This window comes from Triturus cristatus, chromosome 4_2 (assembly GCF_964204655.1).
Source record: "Triturus cristatus chromosome 4_2, aTriCri1.1, whole genome shotgun sequence".
Taxonomy (NCBI): Eukaryota; Metazoa; Chordata; class Amphibia; order Caudata; family Salamandridae; genus Triturus; species Triturus cristatus.
In genome coordinates, this window is record NC_140586.1 from 281,903,554 (window position 1) to 281,928,090 (window position 24,537).

The 24,537-nt window shown below is 42.5% G+C and overlaps 1 protein-coding gene across 1 annotated transcript in view; it reads right to left on the reverse strand.

The window, feature by feature from the left end:
• Nucleotides 1-14,421: 14,421 nt before the first annotated feature.
• The window catches only part of LOC146833636 (uncharacterized), a 206,850-nt gene continuing 196,734 nt past the window's right edge, over nucleotides 14,422-24,537 (reverse strand). Inside the window, exon 4 of the mRNA XM_085599909.1 lies at nucleotides 14,422-15,355. Coding sequence (XP_085456035.1) covers nucleotides 15,331-15,355 — 25 coding nt within the window. The 3' untranslated portion in view covers nucleotides 14,422-15,330. The remainder of the gene's footprint in view (nucleotides 15,356-24,537) is intronic.

The window sequence follows — 24,537 nt, forward strand, 5'->3', positions numbered from 1 at the left end:
TCTTCGCCGCTGCTACATGACCCCTGATAGGCTCCACGCCATTGACCCCACGCGCCCACACACATGCTGGAAATGCGCTGCACCACACGCTGACTTTGCGCACCTGTCCTGGACATGCCCCAGATTGCAATCATACTGGACGCAGATACATGAGATCCTTGGCGTTATGTTGGGGCTCACGCTGGTTCCCACTCCGGAGGTTGCTTTATTGGGCTACACAGTAAATTTCCCCAAGAATGTCCGCAGGCTTGCCTCCCTGGGCCTGCTACTCACCAAGCGGGAGGTGGCAAAACATTGGGGCGGTAGAACGGCCCCCACGGCCGGGACATGGCTCACGTCTATGGCTTATTGCAGCACAAATAGCGAGATCTACGCCAGTCTCCTCCCTGCAGTGGCGCGTCCCAAAGATATCTGGGTCCCCTACAAGACCTATATTGCTACCCTCCCGAGCTCTTCCCCACCGCGAGCCAGTTCCGGAATACTGCCTACGGGAGTAGGGTAGTTCTGGTATTCCTCCCTGTTGGGTGTTGGGGGGCTGTACTCTCTCGAGGCGGGCTGCATTGGGGGATTTGGGCCAAAGATGGGGGTGTCCGTTGAGCATGTTTGGTGTGCCCTGACTGCGTCCTTTCCCTTTCGTGGGCACGGGCGGATGAGAATGGTGGGCTCTTGATGGGGGTCTTTCTATGGTCCGCTGCCTTGATGCTGAACTGCTTTTTGTATACGAGGGGGAAGTGTATTGTTGTATCTCCGTACTTGCTCTTAACTGTCTGCACAGCCGATATTTTCACATTGTTATGTTTTTCAAAACTAAATAAAGCTTTAAAAAAAAAAAGGGTTGTGGGCACATGGGGGATTTGGGGGGCAGTTGACCAAAGGAAAGTCTGCATTGGGAGGGTTGTGGAGTCCAGCGACTGCCATTTTGTATTGAGCTTGTTTATAGCCAAAAGTAGCCCACTGTAATTTAAGGGGTCAAGTTGGGCTACTAGCCACCATTTTAGGCTCAGATGACCTGGTGGCTGGTAGTGTGACAGTAGGTTTGAAATATTTTCTCTCCCTCCTATCCTTTTACTCAGGATTGCAAAGGTTTTTTTTATGGGTTGTTAGTAGGGCTCCGTTGTTGAGACAGCTGCCCAGAGACAAGGATTGTGTACGTTGTCGCTTTAAACAGGTGCTACGGGGGGCATGAAAAGTTTGACAGGAGTTTGCAGAAGTTGGTTGGCATTGCCATTTGGGGAACCGTGTGCAAAGGGAGGGTAGGCAGGTAGTTAAAGGTTCAGTTTAGGACATTTGGTTACTTACAGGTTCATATAGATCAGGTGTCTCCAAACAATCGATCACTAGCTACCAGTATCCCCCAGACACTTTCAGAGTAGCTCACAGCCTTGAGTTCATTTTTAATTAAGCACAAGGTCATATTTTCCTTTTAAAGTTAAAGGAAGGCTGTGTTTATTTTACAATATTATCATCAGGCTGCAGGTCTCAGGGCCTGATAATGAGCGGTACGTGGTCAGATTTATGACCTAGGCTGGAGCTGGGGCACAGAGGTGAACAACTCTGATAGAGTTATAGATACTCATGGAATGTAGGGGAAATAGAAAGTTGTAAATGGTGAAATGTAATACAGTTAATGAGTTCGCTGCAGGTTGGGTATGTTTGGGGAGTGCGTAGGGGTGGTGGGCGCTAGGGGCTAGTTCACTGGCCATATAGCAAGGTTTTAGTTTTGTAAGGGGGTTTGCCTGGATACTGTTGTGATGTGCACCTGTTTCAATAAAGCTGCCTTTTCCAAATACAAAATTGGTCAGTGTCTGTACTGCCTCCCTCCCAAATCATGACTTACTAGTGCAGTGACCAACAGCAGGTTTAATAGTAAACTTCACTCCTTTACATGTACCACATTGCCCTTATTTCAGAACCACTTTTCAAGAACTTATTGTGAGATTCAATAATGGATCACTTCTTTATATAGCTCATAGCCACAACAAAAGTCAAGAGGTTTTTGAGCCAGGAATAAGAGACAAAAGGTCACTGGGCAAGGCCTGAGGGGAAAGAAAAATATGCTGGGCCAGAAATGAGAGGCAAGAGGTTGCTGAGCCAACAACAAGAGGCAAGACACTGCTGTGCTAGGTATGCAAGGCAAGAGGTAGCTTGGCCATGATCGAAATTTAAATGGTCACTTATCCAGGAACAAGAAGAAGAGGTTGCTGGACTCAGAACAAGAGGTAAAAAGTTGCTTGGTAAAGAATAAAAGGAAAAAGATACATTATTGTTTAGTAAACAATATAGGAGTGTGTTTTTATTTGTATAGTGCACACCGTCAACTGAATTACTTGCAAGCGCTTTCAAATTTGACAATCAAGCAAATGAGACAGAGTGGAGTACATCAATTTGCCTATGTTCACAAAATTAAGTCAAGTGGGGAAGCCAGGATTAGAGTGTCGATCTCCTTGTTACAAAGTGGGCAGTCCAGTAACCGGGTGAATGAACATATTCACTTCTCTCCCTCTTAACACACAGTATAATGCTTTGTATATCACTTTTTTAGGATCTAAATTAGCAGACTATGTTCAAGAAATCCTTTTCTCCAATTACTCAATCACTTAGCTGATAACAGGTGTGAAAGCTCACACCTATTAGTGCTTCGGATCCAGCGGATACCAGCTTGGGTCACTCACACACCATATACTCACCTGGGCCCATAACATTCATAAAATAAGCTAGTAGTACCGCCGTAGTCAATTTTGTTTTACCTGCAATATTTTGTTATCTTAACCTAAATCTTACCAATCCAATCTTCTTGACAATAAATGTCCTCTGGTCAATGAATCTAGTAGCTAGTAGTATAGGCAGAAATATAACATTTAAGGTTATCTCCAATAATCACAGACTCAAAGAGTTTTAAAAGTTATATCTGATCAAAGTTTTGTGAGTCAAAGATCAAATACATGCAAACATCGGGTTCTTTCAAGAAAGAAATTCAAGTGTTCAATAATAAGTCTGAATAAAATATTGTGATGACAGTACCTGTAAAGTGAGAGAAGAGAGAGCAGGTACAAGGACAGATTTCACAGAACTATATTTACCTAGGGTGATAGTTGAACCCAACTCCTTGAAGATGAGCCAGATGGAGTCCACCGGGACAGGTGGAAGACAGAGGATCAGGACAGGTTCAGAACCGGGAAGGTGACCTCTTCTAAGTGCAACGCCAGCGTTGCTCCCCTCTCTGGCACTACTCTCCTCGATCTTTTATTCTGCGATTCACCTTCTAGATTATTGGATTATCGATCAGTATTTCGGTCTCTCGAGCAGGGTCTCTGGCATCTGCAGGGTCTGAGACAGCGTCTCGGACAGCGTCTGTGGCAGCATACGTGTCGGGTCTGTGACGAGTCGGAATGACGGGTCTGACAGATCTCTAACTACTTAACCTAAATTATATTATTCTGTGTTCGTGTCCCACCCCCAAATGTTTCAATATCGTGAATCCCCTATTTCTGATTGGACAGGGCAAGGAGGTGAGTTCATCACACCATATTAAATGTAATATTTTACTTTAGGTCCATTGTTCTATGTTACCGCCCCTTAATTTACTTTCCCAAAGCTTTATTTCCACCCGCATTTCATACTATGATCAATACAATTTATACAATTTGTAATATTTGTTGCTCTTGTCTGAGTTGATGGGTTAAGTTCTCATGAGATTCTCCCCAGCTTGACCGTGGCTGGGTTTCAACAGTGTCATCATGGTTCCGGGCAGGATTTAGTGCACGTGCGCACAGACCAAGGGGGTAGGGATTGCAGTCACCCTCTGAGGCCCAAATACGAACTAATAATAAAGCCAGAGAAAAACATGTTAGAATACGAAAATAAATGAATTCACTGTATACCACCTATCTCTACTCGAATCCCATTAACTTCTTTATATCTTTTGCATTAGCAATTAGTAAAACTTGTAAGTTTAGTTTAAGCAAAAACATGCGCATTAACATGTGAGTTTCAAGCAGCCATTTTAAAAGCTATTGCACAGCTGCAAAAGTTTCCCTCCAAGCATAGAAAACATCATAATACGTAGATGCAGTAGACACATGCGCAGTGAAATTCCCACGTTTTGTTGGTCATTTTAATGAGACTCCAGTTACTGGTTAGTAATACACATAGGCAAGCATCCCCTAGATACTGTATAACGTATGTAATGCAATTATTAGTATTCACAAACAGGTTGATTCTCCCTGAACTTGTTTTTCTTTTCCTGTCTGGTCCTGATCAGGTCTTACTGCACTTTGACTTTCTGCCGCCTGAATGCATTCTTCTAAGCCTATCTGTCCCTTCTCAGACTCTGGAGCTGTGGTTTCAGTTTCTTCCATCTGAGTAGATTGTTCTTTCCTTGACTGGTCCTGCTCAGGTTCCCTAACAATCGTATTTTCCCTTACCTGAGCGGGTTCTTCTGCTTCTATCTGGTCCTCACTCTTTTCTTGACTAACTAATCTGGTTTGGCTCCTTCTTCTTACAATTACTTCAGGTATCTCTACTATTGGAATCCAATCATCCTGACTGGTGCTCGGCTGTTCTTGATCAGTTACTTCAGGATCTGTTACTCTGGATCTTCAGCATTCCCAACTGCTTGAGTCAGTTGAGGTCCGTCTTCGTCAGGTGCTGGTACTCTCTTGGTATGGCTTGCATGAATCCAATTAGGCAAACCTGCACATTTTACTGCTGTCGTTGTAACCAATAAAACTTGATGTGGATTTTCCCACCTTGGTGCTAGGCACGATTCTCGAGCGTGATTCTTCGCAACTACCCAGTCGCCGGATTTCAGATCATGCGCTTGGTTCGACTGCCTGGCGCCTGCGTCTTCTCCAACCTGGTGAGACATAGAACGCACTTGGTCAGCCAACTTTTTGCAATACTCTAGCACCAAATCATCAGATATATTCAACAGCGTGTGTCCTGGTATGCATGCTTGTCTGATTGCTCTTCCCATGAGTATTTCATGGGGACTCAATCAGTAATTCTTGTCTGGAATACTTCTGAGTCCCATTAGAACAAGAGGTAAAGCATCAGGCCAGTCCAGTGGGGTGGATGCACACACCTTTCCCAATCTTGACTTAATTGTGCCATTTACTTGTTCTACCACTCCAGAAGTCTCTGGGCGGTATGCGCAGTGCAGCTTTTGTTCAATTTTGAATGCTTCACAAATTAACTAAATTATTTCATTATTAAAATGAGACCCTCTATCTGATTCAATGGTTACAGGAAAACCGAATTGAGGAATGAGTTCTCTCAGTAGGAGTTTGGCCACTGTCAGGGTGTTGTTTCTTCAGGTTGGGTATGCTTCCACCCACTTTGAAAATAAACAGACTATGACAAGTACATATTTTAAACCTCGACAAACTGGCAATTGAATGAAATCTAATTACAGTCTTACAAAGGGACCTTCTGCCTTTCCAATTCTTCCCATACTGACTATGGTTTTCTTGCCTGGATTCATTTGTTGACATGTTAAGCATCTCTGGCAAAGACTCTCTGCAACAGTCCTGAACTTTGCATTAAACCAATCTTGTCTGAAAAGTCTTATTATTGCATCTCTGCCTATATGAGAGTCTCCATGATACATTCTAGCCATTGGTGCAAGCATACAGTCTAGCATTACTGGTCTGCAATCTAAGTAAACCCATACACCGTCTTCTGCCCTTCTCTGACAACCAACTTTCTCCCAATCCTCTCTTTCTCTTGTTTTCACTTCATCTTGTAGTTCTCCTACTTCTTTCCATGTTTCTAATCCTGAAAGTAGCATACGTTGGCAGCTGAATCCACATGTTTCTACTTTCTTGTTCACTGTCATTTTATATTTGGCACAGTGTTGGGCAACCTGGTCAGCATATCGGTTACGTGCCGCCACATGGTCATTTCCTGACTGATGTGCAGCACACTTGACCACTGCCACTTCTTTTGGCAATTGTATTGCTTCAAGCAATTCTTTCACAAAATGTCCATTTTTAATGGGAGACCCTGAAGAAGTCAGGAAATCTTTCTGCATCCAGAGCTGGCCAAAGTTGTGCACAACCCCGTAACCATACTGACTATCAGTGTAAATGATTACTCTTCAATTTTTCCCATTTGTGCAAGCTTTAATTAAAGCTATCAATTTGGCTACTTGTGCAGACTTGACTCCTGGTAAATAGAATGCTTCGACTATTCCTGCCAATATACACACAGCATAAGCAGCACTTAGTGAACCTTCCTCATGGTGCATACACGAGCCATCTACAAAGAGCTCATGTTCAGCATTCTCCAAGGGTTCCTCCTGTATGTCAGGATTGGGTTTGGTACTGAGTTTCGTCACGTCAAGACATTCATGTTCGACTTCATCCTTCACCTCTTCATTGTATGGATCTGGTGACAAAGTAGCTGGGTTAAGAACAGTACATCTGACTATGGTCACGTTTGCAGCCCCTAGTATAATTCTTTCGTATTTTGTCATTCTACTTGGGGTAAGATACTGAGTTTGGGTTCTTGTTCAAAGAATTACATCTGCATGTCGGACGTACACTTTTACAGGGTGTCCCATCACAATGGACTCTGTTCCAGACTCACGCACGTTGCAGCTACTGATTTTAGACACCCAGGCAATGCAGATGCTACAGGGTCCAAAGTAGCAGAAAAATATGCCACCGACGTCACATTTGACCATGTCTCTGTATTAATACTGAGAGTGCACAGTTATCTCCCTCGCAACAGAACAGTGCAAATTCTTTCGAATAGTCAGGCATACCTAAAGCAGGTGCTTCACACAGACATTTTCGTAATTTTACAAAGGTTTCCATGCTTTGATCATCCCATTCTATTGGGTCCTTTGCTCGCTTTTTTGTCATTTGTATCAGAGGTTTTGCCAATAGGGAAAACCCTACAATCCATTGTCTGCAATATCCTCCAACACCAAGAAACATCCTTATTTCTTTCTGGTTTTGTGGCAATTTCATTTGACTTATTATTTTTATTCTCTCAGAGGTTACTTTTCTTAGTCCTCTCTGTATCTGGTGTCCCAAATATTTAACTGTTGTTTGGCAAAACTGTAATTTCTCTGGGGGCACTTTATGTCCACCTTGGGCTAGATGGTTCAATAAAGCAATGGAATCAGTAACAAAGTCATCCCTTGTTTTCGATGCGACCAGCAGGTCATCAATATACGGTACCAGGACTGAATTCTTAGGCAGCACTAATGTTTCAAGACACTTTTTCAAAATTTGATTAAAACTCGAAGGACTTTCAGGATACCCTTGAGGAACGCGATTCCAAACATAAATTCGATCCTCAAATTTGAAAGAAAATAAGAACTGACTATCAGGATGCAATGGAATAGAGAAAAAGGCATGGCATAAATCAATTATGGTAAACCATCCTGCCTTCCATGGTATCTGGTACAAAATCACTGAAGGGTTAGGTACTGTAGGGCAGCATGGAACAACAATCTTGTTTATTTTGCGTAAATCTTGTACTACCCTATATTTTCCGTTAGGTTTTTTGATGCCAATTATAGGTGAATTAGAAGGGCTACTCATTGTTTCTTTTAAAATGCCTTGCTCGACCATTCGATCAATTTCTGCTGCAACACCAGCTTTTTTTTTCAGGACTCATTTTGTAGTGTCAAGTATTTGGGTAAACTGCACCTTCCTTTACAGTCACTTTCACAGGATCTATATTTTTCATTAATCCCACTTCTTTTCCTGTAAAATCCCACACTTCAGGATTTACGGTTGTTTTGACCTCTTTTGGTAATCATCCTTTGTCATCACAGAATATAATTCTTCTACTTCTGTTCCTTGTCTTGCTAGCATGAGTTTGTACACTCTGTCTTCACCTGGAGTCTGAATAGCAACACCATCCGGTGTGCAAAATATGGTGCTATTCATCCTGCACAATAGATCTCTGCCTAATAAGTTCACAGGACTGGAGTCACACACTACAAACTTATGCATCTCTTTAAATTTGCCAATAAGTACCTCCATTGGATTTGTAATTGGAGTCCTAATTTGTTTATTAGAAACGCTCACTACTTGGATCGCTTCTCCCGAGAGGAGTAGGTTTGGGATGTCTGCTGTTCTCACAGTAGAACGGGTAGCACCAGAATCCAACAAGAAGGTAATGTCATTTCCTTCCACCTTACCATCGATATATGGACCTGACTGATCTACCGGCAAGGATGAGCCAAGTACGCACTCCTCTTCCTCCCTCCTCAGGCACTGTCATAAGGTATTGTCATCAAAATAAGAATCCTGCAAAAGAAATTGCGATGTTACAAATTTTTTCTTACCACTTCCTTCTTGAAATCCCGTGTCCGTACTGTACTTGGTTTGACTCACAAAATTTGGCATAGGGGCAGGTGGCAATTAACTCTGTAGGTTTACAACCTGCTGCGGTTGACTCATTATCACCTCATTCTGCATCTGTGGATTAAACTTTTGATTTGGGCCATTATTATTCTGTATACTTTTACACTCATTTTTCCAATGCTCCAATTTTCCACACCCATGACAGGGAAACTTTTTCTTTGCTTCCTCTCTGCTCAATCGCCCTTTTGGTTTACCCCCATTATTCTCACCATGACCTTTCTCCTTTCATGTATTTCCTGCCTGATTCTGTAACTGGAGTTCTTGCTGTTCTGCTAATTTCACTTGAGCCCACATCACTTTCACCGCTAAATTCTTTTGTCTATTGTCAATTTCATCTCCACAGTATTTTGCATATTTTAGGATCTCATCTATGGGCTTCGCTTGCCAGCACAGATTGTGCTGCTTAATCATTTGGGATATCCCTTGTCTTAACCCTGATACAAACCGATACACAAAATGAGTCATGTCCTTATCTCCGATATTGCAAATCTACTATACTGCTTGAACACCTATAAAAGGCGCTCATAGTAAGCATGTACAGACTCATCCTTTTCCTGGGTTGTTCTATCTATCTTTATCCAATCTGTTTCTTTTGAGGGAATTTTCCCTTTTAAGAAAGTGATTATATTTCTTCATAACCTCCTCTGACGGGGCTCCTGTTTTCTCATCTCTTGGGTTCTCATCACTAGGCCAATCAACTGTAATTTTACATTCAGTCCACAAATCAGCAGGCACCACTATGTCAAATAAACCATCCAAATCTTTCCACAAAACCTTCAAAGCCTTCACAAACCTCTCAACTTGTCTATACCATTCCACTTGCTTTTCTCTCAATTTAGGGAAATCATTTGTAAATTATAAAATATCCTGTCGGGTCCATGGGACATTTACATATCCCCCTCCTGGAACCGCTCTCATTGGGTACAATCTTTCAGCCTTCTCTGTTTCTTTCATCAATTATTCAGACGTCGATCGATTTGTCTGTGCTTCTTCCTTTTTCTTTGTCCATCTGACTTTCCATCTATCTAAATCTCCCCATTTTTGCATTATTGTCATCAACTCCTTTATCTGCAATTTTCTTCCCGACAGATTCATGTTTTCCAAATCCTTTTCAGAAAATTCTGCTCTATAGGGTTTCTGCAACACCTTGGATCACCCTATCTCAATTCCCATTTCAGAGGCCAAATCTGTCAATTTTTCATGAAATGTTTTCGTATTTCTGGTTATGCTTCTGCAAATGAACAGTAACTCTTCTTCACTATAGGTGTTTAACCTATCCAGTCCTACATTTCCAGCTATTATTTCTTCTAATTCAACTTTTAATTTGAGAATGTCTAATATTTTCAGTGGTGGGTTTGGTTTCTCTATTTCCTGGGCCCATCTTTCTATTTCTTCTGGGGTTACTATGGTGGTATTTTTCGTCCCTGTGGATGTCCCTATTCGTAATTCTTTTGAGCAACCTGGAGTGTCCCTTCTCGGTGTGTCATTTATTTGCCCTGTTAGCGGTAAGTCCATTAATGAAATCACTGACTCACATTCACTAGCTTGGTCATCAATTATTATTTTTCCTCTTCTAGGTTCAATGATGGGAGTAGTCATGACGGGTGTTTTAGGACAATTTGATTTATCCCCATATAGTGGGACTACAGGACCTATAGTCACTGGTATAGTCAGAGCTTCAGGATGTGTGTTTAACTGGGACATTTTCTGTATTAATTAACTTCTATTTTTATTTATCGCTTCCCTTTCTCTTTTCTAGAAGTACCCTTTCTATTGTTTTGTCATGTACAACCTGTGGAATTAAAGGTGTATCTAGAACTGGGCCACTCAGGGTTGTTCTATTCGGTCCTTCTTGATAAGGCGGAGGATTTTTCATTAAAATATCTTCTAAATAATCATCTTCTGAGTCTCTACTACCTGTCATTGTTAAGTGCTTTGTTTTCTGTGTGCATTTTCCTCCAACCTGTTCCTCAGTCGTTAGTACAGGATATCAATTCAATTCAATTCAAATAGACTTTATTCGGATTTCAAAAAATCATCCATAAAAGCACAAGATCCAAGTTAAAATACACAGTTTGATATTTCAATTCCGGGCCACTATTTATGATAGGTAACAAAAAATATGACTTACAAAAACAACAAATAAAATACAAATATACTTTCTTACTAAGCTATGCATATACATACAAAATATAAAAATATGCTGAGATGTAACCTCTGGTTTTATAGGAGCAAGGCAGACATATTGCATTATGTTTATACATATTAGGCCTTAAAGTGCAAAATGCATATGTAAACTAGTATAGTACGTTAAGTTTGTGCAAATTAGGCTTCAAAGTGCAAAAATGCATATGTAAACAGATGCAAAGCATTAAATGTGTGTAAATTAGGTTTTGATGTGCAAGATACAAAATAAAATTACTCAATTTTCAAAGACCTGCGTGAACGTACAATTGCATTGAGGAAGCCAGTAACTCTAAAAATTAATTCATCTGATTCAAGCATTAAAAAGTGTCTAAAAGCATGATTGTGATCAGTCAGATTGTATTTCCTGCAATAAGGGATTAGGTAATACTTTGTATATTTCCTGTAAAACCCGCAGCCAAAAATAAAATGGAGCATACTCTGAGTACCACCAAGGTCACAAGGGCAGTTTAATTTTGACAAATTTTTAGTGTAGCCCAGTGGGAAGCAGATAAGATTTACAATGCTCCTGTCCCTGAATCTAAATAATAAAATCCTGTTCCACCTGCCCATTTTTTTTCGTAAATAGGGCTGGGGTAACATCAGAGATTCAGTATGTAATTCCCGGATCATTAAGTAATTTATTGTGGATTGTTTCAGTGAGTCCACTCTTTCCCTCTCATTATGGAAATGTTGGTAGAGTGCCCTTCTCACTAAATTTTTATGGGAGCAGTCAATCTGGTCGGGGTTTGAGAATAGATGACCATAATTGATGCTCACAAGGCTCCTTTCTACCGCATTTATCCATGGGATTAGACTCGAATTCTCACTTTGCAGGCAATCCATAATGATCTCACGGGAAAGGGAGGCTGCTGGGTTTTGCCAAATCCTTAACCAAAATAATGCAGGTCTGGCTCTTATAAAATCCTCAATGTAGTGCAATTTTAATTCATTGTGGCATACGAAGGTCGGTGCACTAATAACTCCCCCCAGGATCTTCCGGCAAAATCTATTCTCTTCTCTTTGTAATTCTGAGCAATTTGAAAATCCCCAGACTTCTGCTCCATACGTTCCAGTTGGGAGACATTGAGTCCGGTAAACTTGTAGTAAGCTTGAAACAACATCGGCCTGACGGGGTTGGTGAAGAGAGGTAACAGAGTTAATAGATTTGGAAAGTTTATTTCTCCCCATTGCAACATGGGGTTGCCATGAGCCGCTATTAGAAAATAACAGACCCAAATAGGGGAAAGTGCAAGTGCTTTTTAGAGTGTTTTGACCTATCGTAATCTTTGAAATTTTATAATTCTTGGGGCCGCAGGTCATAATAAAAGATTTATTAAAATTAGTGCACAAACCTAAATCGGCCATATAGTTAACAAATCCCGAAATTAAAATACGCAGAGCATTCGGGGTGCGGCCCATAAGGACCGCATCATCTGCGTAGAGTAACGCCGGGATGAGTTTCTTGTTAATAATGGGAACATCCTTGGTCAGATTGCATAGAGAATTGGACAGTTCATTAATATATAATATAAAAAGCAGGGGGGCCAAGACGCAGCCCTGTCTCACCCCCTTGCCAATTAAAATATCATTTGAGACCTCGCCTTCATTGTTTATTCGTACGCGGGCTTTCAAATTGCGATGGAGGTTGGCCAAAAAATGGACTAAGGCTTCATCCAAACCATAATTTAAAAGGATGGACCATAAGCGAGAACGGTTTACAAAATCAAATGCTGAGCTTAAGTCCATAAAGCCAAAATATAAAGGGGATTGTTTAGCCCGTGTATACTTGGCCATAAGGAGATTAAGGTTCAGACATTGTTCCACCGTGCCTAGTTTGCTCCTAAAACCCAACTGACAACGGTGGATAATGGAGTTCTCGTCGGCCCAGGAGCTGATTTTATTAAATAAAACCCTTCCGAGGACCTTCAGGGTGTTATCGATCAGTGATATTGGTCGATAACACCCCGGATCCATCCTATTTCCTTTTTTAAAAATAGGTACAATGGTACTACTAGACCATGTCGAGGGGATGGACTTCTTACTCAAGTTATTAAAAAGATTGCAGAGTAAGGGGGCCCAAAAGCAAGTATTCGATTTAATCTGGTCGATGGACAGACCGTCCGGCCCAGGGGCCTTATTACCAGCACTATTGGCAATGGCCTCCTCCACCTCCTCTAGTGTTATCGCTATAGTACCATCGGGAAAAATATCCTCAATTGGGTCTCCGACTGCAGCATAAAGCTTTGAAAAGTGAGTGACCCATAGGTCACCTGTGATGTTGCAGTTTATCGGGGTAAGTACAGGATATAATCCTTCAGCCACCATTGCTTGTCTCCACTATTTCATCTGAATATCTCGGGTTTAACTGGGACATTTTGGATAGTATCTACTTAGGTTTCTGTTACTTCGTGATCTATCACGCTCAAATGCTTCTGTTTCCCATTCTTCCAATGCTTCGTACTGGGTCACTCTAGGTCTAGGTTCTAATTCATTCATTCTAGTGCGTGAGTTATGTAAGACTCCCATTAAATGTTCCAAATTCGTGGAAAGCTAATATTCCATTGTCTTTTGTGTACTCTATCCTATTTTCTAACCATACACAGGTATGATAGCCTCTTTCCACCATCATGTATGATGCCGGCATTTTCGGGGGAGGGATAAGAACTCCTCATCTAGTTTTAACGGGTTTATCCTTTTTAAAATAATTTTTAATTTTCTGCATAAATGAAATTTTTCTCTTTTCTCCATACATTGTGTGTGAATTCTGGTTAAGATACTGTTCATAAGCAAAACCAATAAACCTTCTATCTGGACGAGTCCCTATTAAAGTCGGATCGTACATACAAGTTCCAGTGTCTATTATTATTCTTGGGAACTCTATGGTTATGACCAATCAAATAGCTGCTCTTACTTTAATGATTCTCCAATACAATGCGGCTTCTTATTCTCTTAACCAATCAGCTTCTGTTTTGCTATGCGTTTAGCCAATACTAGCGTGACTCAGTGACGTCAGTATCGCTCCTTTCTACTGACCCCTCCTTTACAATTTTTCGCGTCAGTCACACGCCCGCTGTTCCAACCAATCCCAGCGCGGCTCTCTGTGACGTCAGTGCAGCACTCGCAACTGACTCCTCCTTTGCAAAGTAATGCAAAAAACGTATTTTCTCACAATTGTACGTACGATTTTCATTGATCGACCACATAGAAACATTTACTACTTTGTCTGATCCTCTAAATTCAAAGAATAGTCAATTCTTTTACTGCGAGTAAAACGTTTCCGCTTACTCTTCACACACTACGAGTAAAACTTTTCCGCTTACTCTTCACTCAAGCATCAGAGAACCTACTACTCCTTAATCAGTGCTTCTAGTCCTGCATAACTTTTCAGCACCTTCTTGATCCAGACAAGTAACCTCACTGCAGTGTGGCTTCCATTCGCCACCCGCTATTTAATATTCCCAGGAATTTCCAGACAACATGAAACAAAAATAACGAAAAACGAATAAGCGGGTGTTAATGCATAAATCAATAATTCAATCCACAATATTCTCTACCTAACTAACTAGAACCCTAACCATAGCTCTGCTACCAAGAAAAACTGATCCAGCGGATTACCAGCTTGTGCTACTCACACACCATATACTCACCTGGCCCCATAACATTCATACAATAAGCTAGTAGTACCGCCGGAGTCAATTTTGCTTTACCTGCAAGATTTTGTCATCTTTACCCAAATCTTACCAATCCAATCTTCTTGACAATAAATTTCCTCTGATCAATGAATCTAGTAGCTAGTAGTATAGGCAGAAATATAACATTTAAGGTTTTCTCCAATGATCACAGACTCAAAGAGTTTTAAAAGTTTTATCTAATCAAAATTTTGTGAGTCAGAGATCAAATACATGCAAACATCGGGTTCTTTCAAGAAAGAAATTCAAGTTTTAGTTCAATAATAAGTCTCAATAAAATATTGTGATGACAGTACCTGTAAAGTGAGAGAAGAGAGAGCAGGTACAAGGACAGATTTCAGAGAATTATATTTACCTAGGGTGATAGATGAACCCAACTCCTTAAAGATGGGCCAGATGGAGTCCACCGCGACAGGTGGAAGACAGAGGATCAGGACAGGTTCAGAACCGGGAAGGTGACCTCTTCTAAGTGCAACGCCAGCGTTGCACCCCTCTCTGGCACTACTCTCCTTGATCTTTTCTTCTGCGATTCCACTTCTAGATGAATGGATTATGGATCAGTATTTCGGTCTCTCGAGCAGGGTCTCTGGCATCTGCAGGGTCTGAGACAGCGTCTCGGAAGGGTCTGTGGCAGCATACATGTCGGGTCTGTGACGAGTCGGAATGACGGGTCTGGCAGATCTCTAACTACCTAACCTCAATTATACTATTCTGTGTTTGTGTACCACCCCCAAATGTTTCAATATCGTAAATCCCCTATTTCTGATTGGACAGGGCAAGGAGGTGAGTTCATCACACCATATTAAATGTAATATTTTTCTTTAGGCCCATTGTTCTATGTTCCCGCCCCTTAATTTACTTTCCCAAAGCTTTAGTCCCACCCGCATTTCATATTATGATCAATACAATTTATACAATTTGTAATATTTGTTGCTCTTGTTCGGCTCGACGTGTCAAGTTCTCATGAGATTCTCCCCAGCTTGACCTTGGCTGGGTTTCAACGGTGTCATCATGGTTCCGGGCAGGATTTAGTGCGCGTGCGCGGAGACCACGTGGGGTAGGGATTTCATTCACCCTCTGAGGCCCAAATACAAACTAATAATAAAGTCAGAGAAAAACATGTTAGAATACGAAAATAAATGAATTCACTGTATACCACTTATCTCTACTCTAATCCCATTTACTTATTTATATCTTTTGCATTAGCAATTAGTAAAACTTGTAAGTTTAGTTTAAGCAGAAACCTGCGCATTAACATGTGAGTTTCAAGCGGCCATTTTAAAAGCTATTGCGCAGCTGCAAAAGTTTCCCTCCAAACATAGAAAACGTCATACTACGTAGATGCAGTAGATGAATGCGCAGTGAAATTCCCGCATTTTGTCGGCCATTTTAATGACACTCGGGTTACTGGTTAGTAATACACATAGGCAAGCGTCTTCTAGATACTGTATAACGTATGTAATGCAATTATTAGTATTCACAAACAGATTGATTATGGTGTTATACATTATTTGAGAGGATTGCATCCGAGCAAGTTTCTTCTTTACGAAACATTGCTCCATCACTTCTCTTGTGGGTGCTTCAAGTTGCCGACTACTGTGCTGTGACAAGCATAATTCTACACAAAAGATGTGTCTGGAACAGCATGAAAAGGGCACTTTACAGGAGAACCACCTTAAAATGGTTCTATGGTTTAGCATGTGTGTCCGCATCTCCTGTCTGCCAGCTGTGAATAAAACTGGGATCTCACAACTCTACTTGTTGTTCAAGTTCGAAGGTCGCTATGGCCAAAGAAGAGAGTACTCCACAAAATATTCAGATAACTGCTGTGCAATCAGGCCTGGTGTCTGCCACATAACCAGTCTCCCAGAGGGCAGAGGAGATCACCAGAGGCCTGGACCTTTTGCCGGAAATTGGGGGGGGGGGGGGCTACATCTGCCCAGATATCACCTGGCCTAATCAGGGCAACAGCAAAGACCTGCCAGCCCTGGCGTTGGTTCTGCGCCAAGCTCCCAGAGCCAGAAACGCATATCGCCAGTCTGGCTGGGACCACGCCAAACCAGGACTGCTATCTCCTGCCACAGAAATGCCCGGAGAAGGAAAGACTCCAAATGCAGCCACGGGAGTGGAGGAAGGAGAGAAAACCAGACACTGCCAACACACCACCACTCCTGCAAAGTGTGTGGGTCTGCTTGAATGCCCATGCAGGTAAGCATGACATGTGATGACATATTCCATTGAGAATGGTAAGACACTGAACTGAGACCGTGCACATACATATTCGGAGGTTTATATTGGGGGATGGGGGTGAATCTGCACCTGAACTTGATTTACACTACTACTGCATCCCCAGATAGGGTGAGGCGACCGCACAGAACAGGGAGAGAGGCTGAACGCAGGGGAGGGAGGGGTGCGGGGAGTAAGCAGGATGAGGCACAGTATCAACCTGAGAGCGCCCTGAGACACTTCATTGTTTTCTGTTGCTGTTAGTGTGCAGTATTGTGTAATAAAGAGCTTTGTTTCTGGTAGAGATAAGCACTAAGTTGGACACTAACTTATTGAACTGGGTTTCAAAAACTAGGTTGTAGTCTGTTTACATTGTCCGATTGCTTCCACTACAACCTTAATTTAACACTAAGGCGCTTTTTTTTTTTAGTAAATATCATATAGAAACAGCTAGCCTAAAAAAATAACAGTAATGCTTAAATAAATGCTGGACCACGTTAAAATCAACTACTTATAAATAAAAACAAATGCTTCTTAATAAAAACAGCTACCCAAAAACAAATCAGGTATACCAAAATAAAACAAGCATTGGCAAAGCCAATATGTCTTGCCTTAGAGACATATTGGTGCTGCCAATGTTTTTTCTTGGTGCTGTATAGAATAAAGGAAAGATTTTTTTTTTAAGTCTTACAACACAGTTGCAGGGCCTTATCATTCTGTAGAGATGTGAATGATTTACATATGCATGCACGCCTACAAAAATGATGCAGCCCTGCGGCAACATAATTGCAGCTTTTTAAAATTTGTTAATAGGGTGCAGTAGCAGGTCTGGGAGGGCACCAACATGGTCGGGGTGTAGAGGGCAAGGGCAGCAACACGGAGGAGAGCAACATGGGAAGCGGAAAAAGCACAGAGGTACATCCGCGAAAGGCAAAAATTTGCACAGGTGGGCGCCACAAGGACACTGGTGAGAGAGTGCCGCAGGGGGCACTAAAGTTCATAAGTGAGAGTTGTGGGCGGGGACACGATGAAGAGAGAGTGACACTGAAAGGGTAGAGAAGCATATTAGGGAAAGAGCCTGCAAGCCCATGCAGTCTTCGACAAAAAGAAAACAAAGTAGCACAGAAAGCGCACACAGTGGAAGGATACAAGTACTTGGGCATGCTCCAGAGGAGGGCCAAACACGAGAAGAGGAAGTGAAGCTGGCACGCACTGACCAAAGAGGCTCAAACAAATAAGATCAATCAGTGGGAAGCAATGGGTGGTCTCTAAACCCACTGTAAGCTGGCAGCATTTCTTGCAAGTGGCAGTGCATGCGCTATTTCAGGCAAAACCTGTAAAGTTTGAGACCTGACATATGACTTCACTCAGAGTAAAGAAACAAAGAAGTGCTTCTGTCAGTAGTATAACTGCACTGTATGCTTATTTAATATGCACTAGCAACCGATATGTTTACAAGACGATCCAATTACTGACCTTAGTTGCAATCATTAACACTACAGTAACACAATGCCACTCTAGAAAGTATTTGTGTGAATCGAGCTAAGTGTCAGTATTCTGTCATTGACTAATGTGTGATCAAACATTGTTCGACACGATTTAATTGATCTGTAAAAATCACATTTCCTCAATAAATTGCACTTTATTCACTGAGATTAACTATTTTTAAAATAAATAAAAATATAAATGTTTATTTATTTATTTTGGAGTTTTATATAACGCAAACTAGACCCAAGGGCATCAGAGCGCTTTACAAGAATTACTTATAGATTGATTACAGGAGCTATAATCATAGGATACAGCTTTACAAGAGTTACATGTGCATCGTTTAACATCGTTTACAGTAGGCATAGCAAAAACTTGTACAATATAGGGTGAGAAAAGTAATACAATATTGGGCAGGAAGAAGGTAAACAGGGCTCATTTACTGGATAAGGATACAGGTGGGGAGCAAATATTAGTACATTATATGGCGGTGGTAGGGTATGCAGAGGAGGGGCTGGCATCGAGTTCAGAGTGATCAGTGAGTATGTTGGACGGGGTACTAGGTAGGTTAAGCAGGGTATTTTAGGCAGATTAGTTAAGGAATTTATTAAGGTGAGACAGTTTTAAGTTTAAATAGGATTGGTTGTGACACAGTTCTTAAAAAAGCATTGAAAATGCAATAGTTCTCGCCTTTTATTAAGTTAAAGCCATTTGCTTTGCTAATGGTATTGTATAGCAAAGCAAATGGCTTTAAGTTAATGAAAGGCGAGACCCATTGCATTTTTCATGCTTGTTTAAAATCTGGTGAACCTATTTCAGAATGCACTCACATCTGGCAGAGGCGCGAGCGGCTCTTGAGCTGTTATTCCTGGTCTGCTCCTTAGCAGAATAATGTGTGCTGAAAATGGCTAGTAACGTCATCCAGGAATTAGTTTGTGATACTCGCGAAGAAGCAATAACTACGTCAGACTGGTATTCTGCTAATGCAGTAAATAGTTAATGAGCAGCTCAGACCGTTCCCTATCTTGGCATGCATCAGTTTGATGTCATAGGGTGGGAGATCTGTCATTATACATCATCCGCTCCACCCTCCTTTGGATGGGGGGCAGCAGACGTAAGGAGACATAAACACAAATAGACCCAGGTTACACAGCTCAAGGCCGGGTTGGAGAGAAAGCTCTGGGTCTTTGGTTTTTACAAACCAGGGTGCGTGTGACGGTGCAATGGCAAGGAGAATAAACAAAATTTAAGCCATCCTTGAGGCTACAGATGCAATTGGCAAGAGAGAGGTAAACAGAGATAACTGGGGGAGGATGAGTCAGCAGGCAGGGCGCGAGGACACCCATTTGCATTTGGCTTCAAAGGAGGAGCCGTCAGACAGCATAGAGTGGGTACCGACAATGTGTGCCAGGAAAACAAGTCTAAAGGGTGCACACCTCTCTCACTGGGTGGCAGCCTGCCCAGAGCGTGTACAATAATCTGTCATGAGGGACACGGGTCTAGGCTATGCACGGTCATCTGGCCGTGAAGAAAACCTTTCTAGTGTGTGCTCAATCTCCTAGCCAGGAGGAGGAAAGTATGCCTCAAGAGTGCAATAACATCTAGCGGTGAGGGAAACATGCATGTGGAGTGCGCAACCCTCTCAACGTATGGCCTAGAGTGGGTACAATCACCTCGTCGTGAGGAAACATGTTTAGAGCATGCGCAGTTCGCTTGCCATGAGGGACGCAATTGTCCGTCCAGTTCTCTAGCACATGTACCGCTCTGTGCTCGAGGGCAGAAGCTGGTCTAGAGCGTGCATAGACACCTGTCTGTCAAGGAAACCTGCCCAGGGCGTGTTCATTCCTCACACATACAAAAAGGAGGTATAGATTGTGCCCATTCCTCTTTCTGTGAGACGAGCCGCTCTAGAGTGTGCATATGTCCATGAATCAGATACAGCGCATACACAAGCATCTCTCTCTGTGAAGAAATCCTGCCTAGAGCGTGCACAACTCTCCCAGGTGAAGGAAGACGGTCAAGAGTGCATCCAGTCCTGTCTGTATAAAGGAAGCCTAACTCTCCTACATTATGGATGCAGCTCTATGGTGCACCCACCCTATTTTAGTGAATGCAGCAGGTCTAGAACATGCACAACTTAAGAAGGAGGGGCCCGACGGGAAGGCGAAAGCACGCCACCATGCGTGCACGTGTGCACATCCCTACGCTAATTAAAGTAAACAAAGATGGTGTTGGGCTGTCCACATGCACGTGCATTTTTTGTCCCTACGCGTGTATGTTTAGCTTTGTGAATGGCGAGAGCAGCCATCTTTGTCCATCTGTACTCGTACATTCAGCTTTCGTTGAATCGGTCGCAAAAGGCCCTCGCATGGCGAGGTCAGCGCATGTGCGCTGCTAACGCCAGGCGAGACCTAAAAAGGGCAGTCCAATCTTGGGGCGTTACCAGAGAAGGATCGAGTGATGAATTCGGTTTTCTTGAATTTAGAGGGAAGTGGAGAAGTGTGTTGAAGCTTCGTAGAGGTCTTTTTTGGCCTGCTTTAGCGAGTTTGTTAGCGAGATAGGTAGGATTTCCAGAGTAGAGAGCTTTGTGTGTTATACAGGCTGTTTTGAATATATTCCTCGCTTCAATTGGTAACGAGTTGAGTTTGTTGAGGGTGGGAGTGATGTGGTTAAATTGACTCTCTCCAGAGATTAGTCTACCCATTGAGTGTTATACAGGCTGTTTTGAATATATTCCTCACTTCAATTGGTAACGAGTTGAGTTTGTTGAGGGGTGGAGTGATGTGGTTGAATTGACTCTCTCCAGAGATTAGTCTACCCATTGAGTGGGATCTTTATTGGAAGAAGGTTGTTTTTTAGAGTGCCAGTGACCGTTGCGTTGCCATAGTCCAGCTTAGATAGGACAAGGGAGTGGATTACAGTCTTCAAGTCCTCAGAGGTAATAAAAGGTTTGATTTTTATCTATTTTAAGGTGTAGACAGCTCTTTTTGCAGAGGCATTGATACGCTCTTTTCTATTCAGGCTTTTGTCTAGAGTAATCCCAAGAGATTTGACGGAGTTGGATGTGAAAAGTTTGCAATTTAGTGCAGTTAGGTTTTCGAGCCAGTGGTGGATGGGATGGGGATTGTTTTTAGGCTGGATGAGGAGGAGTTCGGTTTAGTTGGGGTTTAATTTTAGATGGTTGTTGTTGAGCCTGGTGTGTATCAGGGAGAGAGTGTTGTTGAGATGTTGGATGTCTTTATGTGAAGTGATTTTGAAATAGATTTGGGTGTCATCTCATTAGAGATGGTAGGCAATTCTGGCTTGTTTCAGGATCTGTGCAAGAGGTTCCATGTAGAGGTTGAAAAGTATAGGGGATAGGATTGATACTTGGGGGACTCCTTTGGTGGCAATGTTACTCTTGTTGTCGATTTGTTTATTTTGATTCAGGTATGATGGAAACCATTGGAGGACGGTGCCGCTGATGCCTAACCATTGTGCGAGAGAGTTGAGAAGAGTTTTGTGGTTGAAGGTATCAAAGGCCGCTGAGAGGTCCAGGAGGATGAGAAGTCAGGCATCTCCTCATCGAGGAATTTGTGTAGGTCATCAGTGATGTTCAGGATTGTGGTCTCTGTACTGCAACCGTTCCTAAATCCAGATTGAAAAGTGTCATGCAAGTTGAATTTGTCAATGTGATTGTTTAATTGAGAGAGGACACATTTTTCGATGGTTTTAGCAAGTGGAGGAGGGTTGGTGATGGGTCTGTAGTTATTGCGGTCGTCAGGTTAGGCGTCAGATTTTTTGATGAGGGGGTGATTTGGCAAATCTTAAGGGAGGCCAGCATGGAGATGCTCGAAAAGGAGGAGTTGATGATATTTGTCCAGATTAGAGCGATGATTTGACTGAGTTTGTTTACAAGGGAGGAGGAGAGAGGGTCAGAGAGGTGCGTGGTCGGGTTTAAGGATAATAGTATTTCTCTGACTACCTTTTCAGATATTGTAGCAAATTCGGACCACTTTCCATTGTTTTTTGGATGGAGTTGGTTGACGCTGTAGCTCTGGTATGTTGCGGCGTTGGGATTGTAGAGATCGACCTCAGTTGGTGAGGGGGTATGTGGGGGGCCAGCATTGAAGGCACGATCATTGGCGGCAGAAGAATGGAGTCTAACATGAGTTAAATGTTTGTTATCTTGTCTGCGAAGAATTTAGCAAACTCCTCACGTTGTTCAGTAGAGGCAGTAGAGGCATCGGAAGGATGTTGAGGAATGGAAGAGTATTGGTTTTTGATGATCTTGAAAAGGGTTTTGGGTTGGTTTCTCGAATGGTCTAGTTGAACTCTGAAGAAGGCAGATTTTTCTCTGTAGATGTGCTTTCTATATTTTAGTTGTTCTTTTCGGAGGAGTGAGAGATGAGAGGTTGGTTTCTCCATTTTCTTTCCATCAATCGAAGTTGTTGCCTCTCATTGTTAAGGTCTGTGTTGAATCATGATTTGGAGGGGGTACTTCTTGATTCTTTTTGTTTTAGGGGTCAATGTTGTCAAGGAGTTCAGTCAGTAAAGTGTTGTAGTGAGAAGTCATTTCGTTGATGGTTGACAGCTCAGATGGGGGAATGATTTGGGAGCCCATCAGGAATTCTAGCTCTACATGTTGGATTTGGTGCATGTTTCTTGTACAGTGTTTCCGCAGGTGGTTTTGGACATGAGGCATAGTTTGATTGATGATCAGGCCAAAAAGAATTAGATGGTGGTTGGACCAGTCCATGGTAAGGATGGAGTGTAGGGATATGTCATTGTGATTAGAGATGATAGTGTCAAGGGTCACACCTTTGTTGTGGGTTTGCTTTTTACAGTGTTGGGTGAGACCTTTCAATTCAAGGAGGGAGTCTAGTGTTTGCACAGTAGTGTCATTGGTATCATTCAGGTGCAATTTTAGGTCTCCTAAGATGATGGCTGTGAAATATTTCAAGGAGTTTAGAGTTATGAGGTCCATTAAATCTTCTAGGAATTGAGGCTTATCACCTGGAGGGTGATAGATGATGTGGAGTTTCACAGGGTTTGATCCTTTAGAAGGAAGGGTAACTCCTATATATTCAAAGGTTGAGTATTCAGTTGTGTGGAAGGGTGTAAGTTGGAGGTCGTTTTTGTATAGGTTTGCGTGACTGTCACTGGAGCAATCTTTGCAGTTTCGATGGATGATTAAGAAACCTGGTGGGGTGAGGAGATCCAAGATGGCTGATGAGTGGTCATTTAGCCAAGTTTCCATCAGAAAGTATAGGTCTATTTTTTGAAGTAGGATGGTTTCTGCTATTTCAGGGATGTGCTTCGATGCTGACCGACAGTTTAGGAGGTATGCAGTTTAATATGGTTGCTGCTTTCATTTCAGTTAGCGTGAGTTGGAAGGAGGTGAGCTCGGCTGGTGGTTTGGGCAGGAGATTAGTGATAGGGAGCCTTTTCGTGCTGAGGATGACCGGGGAATTGATATAGGAAGATTTGTTGGTGGCAGTGGAATACGAGTTCATCAGGGCTTCAACATTTAAAATGAGACATTTCAGGTGTAGCACATCTAGGTTTGAGATTATATTGTTTGAGAGGGTTAGTCCACCAGGGAGTAGAGTGAGTGGTAGCTGAGGGTGGGTTTATGGTAAACAAATCGAGAGGTCAACTGGGGTTGGACTTTAGGTCCTTCGTAATGCAGTAATTTCGTTTAGCAGGGCATTCATTTTAAGTTCCAAGCGGGTGATTGCGGTGATCATTTGGGCAGTGGTTAGTACAGGGTGAGATGGCAGGGAGGACTGGTGGCAGTCGTAGGCTGGGGTGGGGGGTAGGTACTGAGGCTTGTCTGATGTTATGGGATAAAGGAACCTGTGTGGATGGTGATTGAGTTGTTAGTGTAGAAGTTGTGAGGCTTAGTGGGGAGAAGTTGAAAATGAGGTATACTATGCGGCCTCCATGGTTTACGCTGTGATAGGTGTCCCTTATTTGTGTTTCTGGGTGTTCTTCGAGGAGCTTGTGTTTGTAGTTTTTAGCGGCATGTTTGCAGAGATTTGGCAGGAACTTAATGCGGAAGAAGTTAGGACCACAGCTTTCCAAGGGGTGGGTGTGTGAGGCCATGGTAGGGTGTAGGGAGAGTTAAGGGTCTCCGGAAGGGAGTTGGGTTAGGGGGTGTAGGGGCTGAGTAGAGGTTGGGGACTAGGCATTAGGGATTATGAGAGTGTGTGTAAATCAGTTAGATAATGGTGATGTACATAATGATGGGGGAAAGTGGTGGGGAGTAGTAGTGGCCACTACTTTGGAAGAGTGGCATGTCAGTGTCAGACACGTGATAAGGGGAGGTCGACAAGATGATCTAGTAGGATCCCTGTGAGTTCAAAGGGGACTTGAATGCCGAAAAGCACTGATGGGTATTCTTATCTTTCCTGGTGCTTGGGGCTCACGGTATCTAGGAGCGGTGGTTGTGACGGAGTTCATAGGTCACATTGTGGAGAGTCTTTCGTACTCGAGGGCAGGCAGGGGTCTGGTGCACTGAAGGTTCTAGTTGGTAGCTGAGAGAGGTTTTCGCAGCAGGCTTTGCAACGTCATGGAATTTAGGT